We start from the raw sequence: 12,258 nt of genomic DNA, 5'->3' as shown, positions 1-12,258 counted from the left end.
CAGTGCCGCGCAGTGGCCACCACCAGTACCCAGCATCCCGGTCCTGCCTCCTGGACGGGATGGTGATAGCTCAGCCTCAGCTCCTTGACATGGCTGTGTCGTTCCTCAGTCCCATGGCATGCAGGTCCCCTTCCCTGGCAGAGGTCGTTAGCCCATTCCCTTCCTGTTAGGATACCAATCCTGTGATTACATGGCTTTTGGTTACCAGGATGGGGGGGCACCAAGGCCATATACCACCCTGACATCATTTCAGAGACACCCAGCAGCCCCTCTTGTGCAGACAGGGCTCCTGCATGGATGTCTGAGGTTTCCTTTCCCCTTGGCAGGTAATTGAGAAGAACCTGAGTGGCTGGTGGTACATTCAGATTGAGGAGAAGGAGGGCTGGGCCCCTGCCACGTTCATCGATAAGTACAAGAAAACCAGCAACGCGTCCAGGCCAAATTTCCTGGCTCCGCTACCCAATGAGATGGCCCAGCTCCGGCTCAGCGATGCCACAGCCGACAGCAGTGCCGGCGAGGAAGTGACAGGACCGTGCCGTCCTCTGCCAGAGGCTCCTCCTAACGGTACAGACTGTGGTGGGAAGTGGGCCAAAGACTGGAAGGGGAAGGAGGCTCCCGAGAGCGGGGACCCAGCCTTTGCCGGTGGCTATGAGGAGATCTCGGACCGTGACACAGAGGAGAAGCCCAGCCTGCCGCCCAGGAAGGAGTCCATCATTAAATCAGAAGGCGAGTTATTGGAGAGGCAGAGGCCTCCCCCCAAGCCCCCAGGCATGATTTTGCCCATGATCCCACCCAAGCAGTCGGCAGCCCCAAAGGACAGCAAGAAGCCCGAGCTGAAACCAGAGAAGGGCAAACTCTTCCAACTGAAAAATGAAATGGGACTGGAATGCGGACACAAGGTGTCAGCCAAGGAAGTGAAGAAGCCAAACCTCCGACCCATTGTCAAGCCAACCAAGCCAAAAGCTGAGCCTGTGGAGGACAAGCCTGAGACCATTACCCAGAATCCATTCTTGAAATCAAGACCTCAGATCAGGCCAAAACCCACTGCAGCCCCCCGGACTGACCCACCTCCCGCTGATGATAAACTGGACATTTGCAGCCTGCGGAGCAAGCTTAGACCTGCAAAGTGCCCAGAGAAACCCTCCGAGCAGGACACCGCTGCTGGTGACAGCTCCTTCAGTAACGCCATGGTTTCTTCAGAGGCCTCTGGAAGGTTTCAGGAGCGACCAAGCATGGAGAGCAAACCCCTGCCCAAGCTGGACAGCCACACTGGCAAAGAGGCACTGCCCAAATCTCCCCTGGGCCCAGCAAACACCCCGGGTGCCAGGGACCCCCCGCCACAGCGTCCCGTTGTGCCACCCCGCAGACCACCCCCTCCAAAGAAAACAGGGGGTCCTGCCTCCGGCCCCACCGTGGAGCTCAGGGCCCCGGCACGGGAAGCGCCTGAAATCAGGTCGTCCCCGGTGCCGGGGAGGCCCATGCTGGTTCCTCCGAAAGCCAAGCCGTTCCTCTCTGCCTCCATCCAAGACGAAGCCAAAGTGAAAAGCAGCATAAGCCCAAAGGTCATATCCAAGGCAGTGGAGAGGGGGGAAGCCAAGGAGAGGACCTCAGCCCCTGTCTCCAGTCCGGACATCTCCAGGGAAGCTCTCTATGTGGCAGTGGCAGATTTTGAAGGCGATGAGGAGACCAACAGCTTTAAAGAAGGGACTTTGTTTGAAGTTCGTGAGAAGAACAGCAGCGGCTGGTGGTTTTGCAAGGTCCTGACTGGGGGGCCATGCTGGGAGGGCTGGATCCCTTCCAATTACCTGCGGAAGAAGCCATAGCTGCTCCTCTGCTTGCACGGCTGGAGGTTCCCTGGTCTCTCACCTGAGTATTTAATTAGCAGATTAATTTATAGTTTTCCATGAGGCTGGCTTTAAAAAAAAGAAAGATAATAATTGAGATCCCACGCATCCCAGCTGGTGCCCGCTGGTGGCAGCGTGGAGGAAGCAGCTCGGCCTCCCCTCCCCACCTGTGTGCTCCCACCACCCTCCTCCCCACGTTCCCCCCGAGCACTGTGCTCCCGTGGCCACGCCGGCAGCCCAGCCCTGCAGCTGGAGCTGCTCTGGTCAAGCTTCGTGGCATACAATGGCTACCATGGTTCTCCATGCTGGGGAGATGGACCTTGATAGACATTTTTGCCACCCGTTTGGGGAATTTAAAAGAAATACGGCAGTAGCCAGGGAGAGAAGTGCAACATGGAATGGTACCAACGAAGGAAATCTGGCCGCACAAAAGGATTTGCCTTTCCCTGAGGCTCAAGGTCATGGTCAAATGTTGTAGGTCAGGTGTGTAGCAGAGCCATAGGGAACGTGGCAAAAAGGAGGAATGATCACTGAGAACAGGGTCCCTGTAGCTCTGCATGCTCATGCAGGCACAGGCATTGCGCTCCGGTTAAGGGCTGTGCCTTGCTCCCCCGGCCTGTGCATGCCACGGGACCATCCCTTGGTCCTTCCCTGCTCTACGACAAGTGTTAACCTCAACATCCTCCTGGTGGGGAAAAAAAAAAAAAAGGAAAAATACACACATGCACACACTCTCATATACAACAGGTCCTCTCTGCTGATCCAGGACAGGCTTCTTCCTTGCAGTATTGCAATCAAACAACAAGAGGTGTTAGCTGAAGAATACTATGCAAGGCACAGAGGACCAAAATGACCCCAAAAGCCCTGGAAAGAGGATGCTTTGCTTTCCTTCCCACACAGACTGCCCTGCCTGTTGGACTATTAGGGGACCACCCGTTCCCATGACCCACAGAGCTTCCCCGGGCTGGCGGGCAGCAGCCAGGAGGTGGGTCCTTCAGTAGGTGCTGATATTATCAAGTGCAATCCAGAATGCGGGAGTTCAGCTCCTCATCACAACCAGTTGCGAGGCGTGTCTGGTGCTCAGGGGCTCCCTGCCTTGTTTATCACCCCATCTGCCTGTTTTCCAGGTACTTTCTTTTCATCCTGCATGGCGGGCTGTTTGGGGGGCTTCACGTCAAGCAGAGCCTGGGGTTTTCCCATGCTGACATTCCCACCTGCCAAGCCTAATCCTGCCTGCAGTGTTGCTTATCCCCGCAGGAGGATGAGCATGGATGAGCTGTTGTTCCCCGGTGCTGCTTTCTTTCCTTCTGTACTTGTCTACTTGCAGATTCAGGGACACATTTCTCTCTCCAGAAGAACTTTAAACCCGACATTTCTGTGGGTTTGTTTTTGACCAAGTCCCTTTGGCCTTTCCAGTTGAATTGCAAGTGTAAAAGTGCTGCAGCCACATCATTTTGCTGCTGAAAACAATTACAGTTTTCCCTCTAATTAGAGACTGGCAGAATTGAAGGAGTGTTGTCCCCTCCCTGAACACTCGCTTCCTTCTCTGTCCCATGTTTTCTACCCTGGAAACATAGAGTTGAAGACATCCATGCGTACAGAATGAAAATGGTGGTTTCTCAGGCCAGGGTCGTTCTTGCAGGGTGATGGGGCAGTTTGTCCCGGCCCCGGTTTGATCTGATGGAGAAGCCCTGACCATCTCAGTCCAGCCTCGTATCCAGAAGCCCCAAGGTTCATTTTTAGCTGTGGGAATTCATGCACCCCAACCTCCAGCTGATTCTTCTCCCTCCCACCTACAGTTTTCTCTGGTGGCACATCAGCCTCTGATCAGGCTGACTCACCTGAGCTGGCAATAAGCAATACATCTGCAACCCAATCCAATAACACAGTTCCTTGCGTGGCACATTGCGAGGTGTTGATGTGCTCCCGGGAGAGTTGCAGGGTGGGTTGGGGGAACAATGCTGCCTTGTCTCTGCGCATCTCTCACTCCAGTAAATCCCTTTTTGCTTTGGAAAGCAATGGGGACAGGATGAGTTAAGCCAGAGCTGCCCTGTGGCCAAATCCAGCCCCCGTTGGATCTGGGGGGTGTTGGACTTGTGTCCCCATCTGCTCTGGCAGTTGCACGCAGGCAGTGGAAGGGCTGTGTGCCCTTTCCCTGTGGCACTGTGTCCTTGCTCTCTCTTTGCTGAATCACCTTTTAATCTCAGAAGTGTCTCTCCTTTCTCTGTCTCAGAGACCTCACTGCTGCCGGCTTTCCTCGGAGGGGACAATGCTATTTCTGTTGCCTCCGTACTAAATGAGGGCTATTTCTGCTTTCCTCCCAGACTGAACCTCAGAACTGGTAGTGCTTCGTTTTGCTGACACAAGTACTGTATTTGGCTCATTGAGTGTGTGACAGGATCGCTCCGTTGTTCCCAAAGAGCTTCCAAGAAGGCAGGGTGAGTGCCCAAGGTGGGGGTCACCCTCAGTAGGGTGCTGACACCTGCAGCCTTACCCCTTCCTACTGCTCTTCCGTCTGCGAAGGGACCACAGGCTGAACAGCAGGTCCCGTCGGGAAGATGCCAAGGGCCATTGGGCTGTCAGGGCTTTGCCCTTCCCGTCCAACACGTGCCCCTTAGTTCGGCACCACGCGTGCCCTCTGCCAGGCTGCGTATCCTCTCTGTATGTCGCACGTCAAATGCGGCCAAGCTCCCCGACTACCTCGTGAGGAGGAGGAAGGCGTCCGGGAGACAAGGCGCATCAGCCAAAGACCAACCTCCCTCCTTCCCCAGCACCAGCGCAGCCCCAAGGCCGGGGATCACGGCAAGGGGAGGCATCACCATGGCTTGGGGCAGAAGAGCCGGGTGTCGGGGGAGTCCGCGGCTCGGCACATCCCTGGCAGGCTGGAGGCCCCCGCTGCGCCCCGCTCCTTCTCACAGGCTCTCAAGTCCGTTTGTCTGTCCGTGTCTCGCTGTATTATGTAAGCGCGTATAAATCTACATTAACGGTGGGCGGGGGGTGGGGGGGTCAGCGGAAGATAGATGTAGCTGTGTAAATGCCGTATCTATACTTTCACCATTAGGGGACTGATTATTTTTTTTTATTTGGTGGGATTTTTTGGTGGGTTTTTTTTGTTTGGCTTTTTTTTTTTAAGAAATAAAAAGAAACTGCTTGACTGGTTTCAAGCACCCTCGTGAACCCCTGGCTGGCTGGTGTATGTCTGGGGTGCTGCATGGCAGCTGTCTCGGTAGGTAAGCTGCTCTCCTGTCCAGAGCGATGGTGGTTCTGCCCGGGCAGCTGGTTCAGGCACTTGCTGTTTGTCACTGCCACGGTGGCACCGGCAAGGAGCCCCGAGCCATTGAACTGCACTCCCTCATGCTGCGGAGGAGCCATCCCCAGGTGAAGCATTTCTCTGTCCTCGGGTGCTTTTGTCCATCAGGAGACAAACGGGGTGATGCTGTGTTGCCTGGATTCACGGGGGCTTGCGGCAAGGGCTTCTGGCTGTGACACCCCTTGCAGTGGGCTCAGACAGGTCACAGCACTCGGACTTTTGACTTACGGTTCCTGGCCATGAATAGCCCATCTCCTCCATCACTGCTGTGCCCCAGTTCACCTCTTGGATATCCCGTGCTGGACACACCGTGGGAGCAGGGTTCAGGTGTGGGTACGTGTGTAGTGTCTGTGCGCTGCTTTGGCACAGAGGGATGTTTTCCCTGTGCAGCTGTGGCTGGGGGCACTGCTGCTGCTGCATCAACACTCCCCAACACGGGATTTTAGCCTGGTCCCCACTTTGCAGTGTGTGTACCACGATGCTCATGAGGAGAAACGTCATTGCTAGGTTAAACAGTGCTCAGCAAGGCCTTGCTTTTTCTTCCCATCCCTATGATCCAGTAGACAGAGGGGCACCGCACAGCTGACCTTCCCAGCCCTGCATTGGTGAGCTGTACTATCCAGCCACCTGTCCGGGCAGCCTTGGCTGTGCTCCCTGCCACGCACAGCAGTGCCTGGGAGTGGCAAGGGTCACGGGGACCCCAACAGCTCCTTGGGTCTTGCCTTTGTGCCCAAGCCCAGATGGCTGTCCCAGCAGATGGAGCAGTGCAAGTGTTCTAGTTGTGTTACTTTGAATTCAAGCCAGCATGTTGAGCCTGGTGATTTTTTGCGGCAGTGCAGAGAGAGCGAGTGAGCCTGCCCGTCCTGAGGGGCTCTTGGGGGGCTCAGGCTGATCAGGGTATGTGGCTGCATTAATTGGAAAGGCTCAGTCAAAAGTAGGAATTGGACCCCAGAGCCCAAGTGCCTTCTGGCAGAGGGCTGTGGTATTGTGCACATGAAATGCTTGGTAAGGGACAGGTGAGAAGGGGGAGAAAAAAAAAAAAAACCGCCATGCAAGAGCATCTTCCACTGTCCTGGCTCACTGCCTGCCAGCCTGGGACACACAAGCCTTGTCCACACTCACTCCTGGCTTTCGGGTGGCCAAAACCCATCTAGTCTGCACAGATCCTGCGCAGGGCTGCAAGGACCATGTGCAGGGCTGTGCAGACAGCAGGTAACAGCCCGGTGCGTGCCAGGCTGTATGTAGCATCAGGGTCTCTCTTGCTTCCCCAACAGCTGGTGTTTGCTCACCTGCCTGCAGCACGTGCCCCGTGCCAGGACTGAGCACCTGCCCACCCACGCTCCATGCAGAGCTTGTACATCAGCAGCCCAGCACGCAGCACCCGCCCCAATGCTGCCGCTTGCCACCCAGCAGCAGATGAGTGGCAGGGGAGAAATTTGGGGCCTGTGACACAACCTGGAGTATTGCACCAGTGGGGCCATGCGGGGCCCATCCCACCTCAGGCATGTTCTTACAGCCGGCTCCTGGTGCTGAGCGATGCCAGCTACTGCCCAAATCTCCAGCGCATGCGTGGCCGCACCAGGAGTGGAGCTGGCAGAGCGCTAATGAGAGTTGGGCTTTGGCCATGGGAGGCTGAGTTTGGGCTGGTACATGCGTCACGGCACCCAGGCTGGCGGGGGCGGGGGGGGGGGGGGGGAGGATGCTGGCTGCGAGCGCAGGTGATGGGAGCGGGCAGTGGTCCTCTGTGCTCTCCCCGGGCCTCGGGCTGTCAGCAGCTGGAGCACGTCATCACACATGCTCAGCGTGGTGCAAATTCACTCCATGGCCGGAGACTGGCAGCATTAGTCTGTTGGCAACTCACAAGGATCAGCTCTCTGGATAAAGTGGGGCAGCAGAGTTTATAAAAAGGCATTTTTGGCATAAAGAGCCACTGTTGGGCTCCTTCGCCACCTGTGGCTCACGAGGGGGTTTTGTGCAAATGCTTAACTATGGCTGTGTTCTTGCCAGGGCAGAGTTATGAATGAATTCTTCCATTCCGCTTTAAACCACATCTGAGGCTGCTTGACTGTGTCTGGCTTCAGCAGGCCACATTTCGGGATATAAACAGTTTACAGAGCCACCTTCTGCTGGCCTCTGCTTGCAAAATAAAGAGCCAGGCATCGCTACAAAACAAAACACACACCGAAAAAGAAAAAAGGAAAAGAAAAAGACAAAGCAGCCCTCCTGCCCATCACTCCCTCCCTGGTCCCCAGGCTGCCACAGGAGCATGGCCAGGCTGGCAGCTGCCCTGCTTGAGACGGTGCAGGTTGGATGAGGAGTCTGGGGCACTTGGAGAGGGCATCTGCCACAGGACCCCCCGCCCCAGCCTCTGTAGCCCTAAAACACACCCTGCTTTTACTGCAGTAACCAAACATTCAAGGGTTTGCAAGGTTAAATGAGCCAGGAATCCCTCCCCCTGCCCATCGAGGGACTGAGCAGCCTCTGTGACCTCCCAGGAGCAAAGCAAAGCTCATGCAATGTATTTAAAGTGCCTAAGATTTTTTTTTTTTTTTAATTTTTTTTTTTTTTTGAAGCAGAGGTGCCTGAGCTGAACAGAGGTTCCCTGCCTCTATGCATTAATATCGCCATGCTTTGGAAATAAAGGAGTTGCTCACCCTCCAGGTCAAACACTTTTAAACATCCGGGAGCACTCTTTACAAGCCAAAGTTTTATTTGTTTCATAAACAAGTAAAATTATATTAATGTAAAACAGGTAAATGGACAGAAGTAAAACACACAGCACTGAACACAATGCTATAGCACACTGACATGTAGAAGTGCAGTTCCCTCCCTCGTGCGATGCCCTCCCCCCCCCCCCCAGTCCCCCAAATGATTTGCTTGAAAAGCCTAATACAGAGGTCCAAAATCTGATTCAGCTTAAACATGATGTACAGGTCACAGTATTGAATCATAAAGGTAACAACAAGAGAGTAACTTTCTCGGAAAGGAGGAAGGTAAAAGAGTTCCCCCATCTCTTCTCTTTCTTTCTTTCTTTTTTCTTTCTTTCTTTCTTTTTCTTTCTTTCTTTCTTTTTTTAAATTTTTAAACAAATAGGTTAGGAGGAGAGGGGGGAAATCCATGGAAATAAACACTTTTTCACTCCAATATATATATAAAAAAAGCAGGTTTCTCAGTGAACACAAAATTCTATAAAACTACCATTGATCTGTGTTGTTTTCTCCCCCTGCATTTTTTTTTTCTTTTTAAAAGTTGCTTTAAAAAGGATAAAAAGTGCACAGACACCCTTATAAGGCACAAACAGATCTTCTGTACAAATCATATATCATCGGACTGTTTAAAAAAAATAGCAATACAAGTACTAACAATTAAATCTGTAAGAGGCTACCTTTTCCTGGAAATCTTTTTTTTTAAAAGAGGCCTGTTTTGGAAAATTCCTGTTGCTCTCAGATAGGCAGGGCGACACGTCCACTGCTCTCACGTCCCGCTCGCTGCACGGCCGCACTCCAGACCCTAACTGAGCTGGCTCCCTTGCTGGCCCCGCTGGATGCTGCCCTTCTGGAAACCACTCTCGGCTGCTACAGCAAAAATTCAACCTGTGCAATGTGGCCCGAACGGCTCGGACACAGCCTGGGGTGGATTCGGTATTTCTCATTGCTGGCTTAGGAAAAAAAAAAAAAAAAAGAGCGCTACACCAAAAAAAATAACCCCACCCCAGGCATGCAGCTAGCCCCGCTCGTTGAGAACCTGAAGCGTCAGCCAAGCAAATGGGCTCTGCTCTGCTTGTGCACGTAGCTGTGTGCAGCCACCAAAAGGGACCGGGCACCCCTGAAACCTGGGCAGCAGCCCCAGGGATGGCCGCTGGCGTTCGCTAGCCCAGACCTGATCCAAGCTAGCATCGCTCACTGTGGAGTCAGGCAACTTTCCTTGAATTCCTCATCATGCAAAGGCTTCCCACTGCAGCCCGGTCACCAGGCAGGCGCTAACCCACCCAGCCTTTCATCCTGTGCTCACGTACTTTGCCATCATCGTGCTGTACTGCTGTGCCTGCTGACTGTAGCCGGACCCTGATCTGCAAATGCAGGACCAGGGAGGTCTCTGCGAAGGCAACGTCTGCGTTCCCCAGGCGGAGGGCAGCCTGGAGGTGTGGGCAAGGCTCCAGCGGCTGGAAAGCTGCCCTTGCTGCCTCCTTTTGCAAAGGTGTAAGTGGACTCGTGCCGCAGCGCCAGCGCCAGTGGCTCTGCTGAGGGCTGAGCATACTCAGCAATGGCACGGCCAGTGGCATAAGCCGAGTTTCCAGAAAGGGCTCTGCAAAGCTGGCAGGCTCTCGTGCCGATGCAGCAGGGCAATGGGTGAGAGATCTCGCTCTACAGCAGCCTCATTTATACACTTAATTAAAATATTAATTAGCTCTTCAAGGAAAAAAAAACAGATGTGCCACCACTGTGGGAGGAGGATGAGCTGCTCCCCTGGGTGCGCTCTCCCTGATGGCAGAGGGGGGCTGGCGCGGGGCTGAGTGCCGGTCAGTAACAAGCGCAGCACCGCCGGCACCACCAAACCACCACCCAGGCAGCGGTGCCACGAGAGGTGGCAGCGCGCCCAGGGCTACCAGCGCCTCGAGGAGAGCATGAATGGCGAGGTGAGGTGACAGACACCAACGTCAGGCTGCCCCTCTGTGCCCAGAAGTCCTGAAATGTACAGGGGTTGCTATTCTTTTTTTTCTTTTTTGGACTAAAATGTGGTAATTGCACCGTTCTGAAGAAAGCCATTCTTACCCACTTGGTGGCACACGGTCACCGAGCTAGAATGACACCAGCCCTTCTCTCCTCCTCCCATTTGCATCCTCTCTCTTCCCCTCTTTACGAACCTGGACCAGCTGGAAACTGGCCAGGCTCGGGCTGAAGGACTGGATAGGAGCTGTGGGAGTGGGCAGAAGGCAGAGGACAGAGAATGAAGGGGCAGCTCCTGTGGAAGCAGCTGGGAGGAGGACACCAAGCTCCTCACACCAGCCCCAATGCTGCCTGCTCAGATGCAGCTCAGCTCCTCCAGGTTGCTGCTGCTTGTAGCTGTCTAATATCACAGCTGAAGCCCATTTACCTTTTAAGTCCCAACATCTAATAATAGCCCCAGAGCCTTTTTCTTCCCTCTTCCCAAGTAAAGCAAGTGAGATAGATCTCTGTTTGTCTCAGCAAGTTCTCATCTACTGTTGGGACCCAGTGTCTGGGCAGCTGGGAGCTGCACTGGGAAACCTGGAAAGGCAGAAGAAAGAGCAGGTAAAATCAGCACATACACAGTCCCCAGAAAAAAGGCGAGCCTGCTGGGACTGGGTCAGAAATTAATTTCTCACTACAGGCTCAAAAAAGTCCCCGTGGTGGGGCGAGAGGAAGGCTCAGCCCTGCTGCGGCGCTGGCGGCAGGGGAAGGGCTAGAGGAGGCGAGCCAGGCAGGACGGGGTGACGGCAGCTGTGCCGCCTGCGAAGAGGAGCAGAGCAAAATGCAGGCGTGTGCCTGGAGGTGACAAACACCGTCATTGCAGATGGCAGTAGCCCCGTGCTTTTCCTAAGCCAGGATTGCTTCGGAAACGCGCGTGTCCATCCAAACACCCCTCTCATCCACGGGCTGTGGTTTATGGCTTCAGCAGCCAGACGTACAGGCAGTGCCTGGACCGCCCATCGCTGCTGCCCGCTGCTCCATCGCTGCTGCTGCAGCAGTTGGGGTTGGCTGGGGCTCTCGTGCTCCTCACTGCTACCCCGTGGCTGCTCCCCGGGTCTCAGCCTCCCTGGCCAAAAGTCCCTGCCCTGCCACAGAAAGTAAAAGCTGCTTTATCTAAGTCCAGACCGGCTTCTCCATGTGCCCCAGAAGCCTGTTCAGGGGGACAAAACCCAAAAAAGTGAGAGTCTGGCTATGCTACTATTTTGGCCTTAGCTAGTTCCCGTTACACAAATGAACGTGACATTTCCAGATCAGTTTTGTCCACTTTGAACCCTCCCACTGGCCCTTGTCCTAATCTTGTTCCACCGCAGCGCAAGCACCCGGCAGCAGCCCAGAGCTGTTGGGGTTTCAGGTTTGGGAAGCCCAGTGGCATCCAGCACTGACCAAGTGGCAACCTCCCCTTCCCGATCCACACCACAGCGAGTCTCCTCCAGAGGAGGAGGAGGAGGAAAAAAAGAGCCTTTGCACAGGAAATTTCTCATTTGCAGCTGGGTCGGGTCCAGACCGCAATTCCCTGGATTCGCCTGTGGGCACACGGCAGCCGTGCCTTTGGGCCCTACATGATCCTCAGCTCAATTTTATCCCTGAATTGTGCCCTACCAGTCAAATAAGGAAACACAGATAACGAGCCACTTGATAACGACTGATCAGCACGATAACCCATAAGCAGGGACGGAAAGGCATGGTGACTGCTAGCGGCGTTCCCCCTTCCTACAGCCCGAGCCGGGCGCTAAGGGCGATATATTTTAATAACATCTTTGATGACCCGTCGGCAGATCGGGCAGCAGGCGTTGAGCTGCTTCTTCAGCTTAAGACCGCAGGTGTTGCAGAGGCACATGTGTCCGCAGGTGTAGATCACCGTGTCCACCTCGCTGTCAAAGCAGACGGTGCATTCCCCGTTCTTGCTGCTTGATGGCTCTGGAGGGAGGAAGACGGGAGAGATGGGGGGGCTCAGGGGGGAGCTGGGAGCAGTCACTGCAAAGGAGGAGGAAGGAACAAGATCATTCAGTCACCAGGATTGTGCAGACATGACAAGGTACAATACGCATACCCTCAAGTCAATTTTTTAAGGCTTTTCCTTCCTTAGCCATTGCCTGGTTTCTTTGGCCAAATAAACACGGGCACCCCTCCAGCAGGAGAGCCTCGGCAGTGCAGAGTGCAGCAGTCTGGGTAGTCTAAGACCCCCAGACGTGATACCGCACCCCTCTATTGCAGCACTGCTGCTGCAGCAAGAGCAGCCCCACAGGGACCACTTCCATTAGACAGACTGACCAACTGGGAAGCAACGCGCAGCCCTTCTTCAGGCTGTGAAAAGCTTCCCACCGCTTTGTGTTTTCTTCCAATTATTTCTGTCGGTCTTGCAGGAGATGTAACATCTCCCCCCTAACCTTGCCCT

At 54.4% G+C, this 12,258-nt stretch overlaps 2 protein-coding genes across 8 annotated transcripts in view; one reads left to right on the top strand and one right to left on the bottom strand.

Moving 5' to 3' along the window:
* The window catches only part of SH3PXD2B (SH3 and PX domains 2B), a 79,765-nt gene extending 74,744 nt beyond the window's left edge, over nt 1–5,021 (top strand). For all 6 annotated transcript variants that reach the window (XM_054841428.1, XM_054841425.1, XM_054841430.1 and 3 more), the window contains one exon: nt 327–5,021. In XM_054841428.1, the coding sequence (XP_054697403.1) occupies nt 327–1,823 (1,497 nt within the window). In that variant the 3' untranslated portion in view covers nt 1,824–5,021. The remainder of the gene's footprint in view (nt 1–326) is intronic.
* A 2,518-nt stretch (nt 5,022–7,539) lies between these two features.
* NEURL1B (neuralized E3 ubiquitin protein ligase 1B) overlaps nt 7,540–12,258 on the bottom strand; it is a 37,673-nt gene continuing 32,954 nt past the window's right edge. For both annotated transcript variants that reach the window (XM_054841432.1, XM_054841431.1), the window contains exon 5: nt 7,540–11,837. In XM_054841432.1, the coding sequence (XP_054697407.1) occupies nt 11,593–11,837 (245 nt within the window). In that variant the 3' untranslated portion in view covers nt 7,540–11,592. The remainder of the gene's footprint in view (nt 11,838–12,258) is intronic.

Source organism: Grus americana, chromosome 14 (genome assembly GCF_028858705.1).
Source record: "Grus americana isolate bGruAme1 chromosome 14, bGruAme1.mat, whole genome shotgun sequence".
Taxonomy (NCBI): Eukaryota; Metazoa; Chordata; class Aves; order Gruiformes; family Gruidae; genus Grus; species Grus americana.
This window is presented reverse-complemented; position numbering and strand designations above follow the sequence as displayed.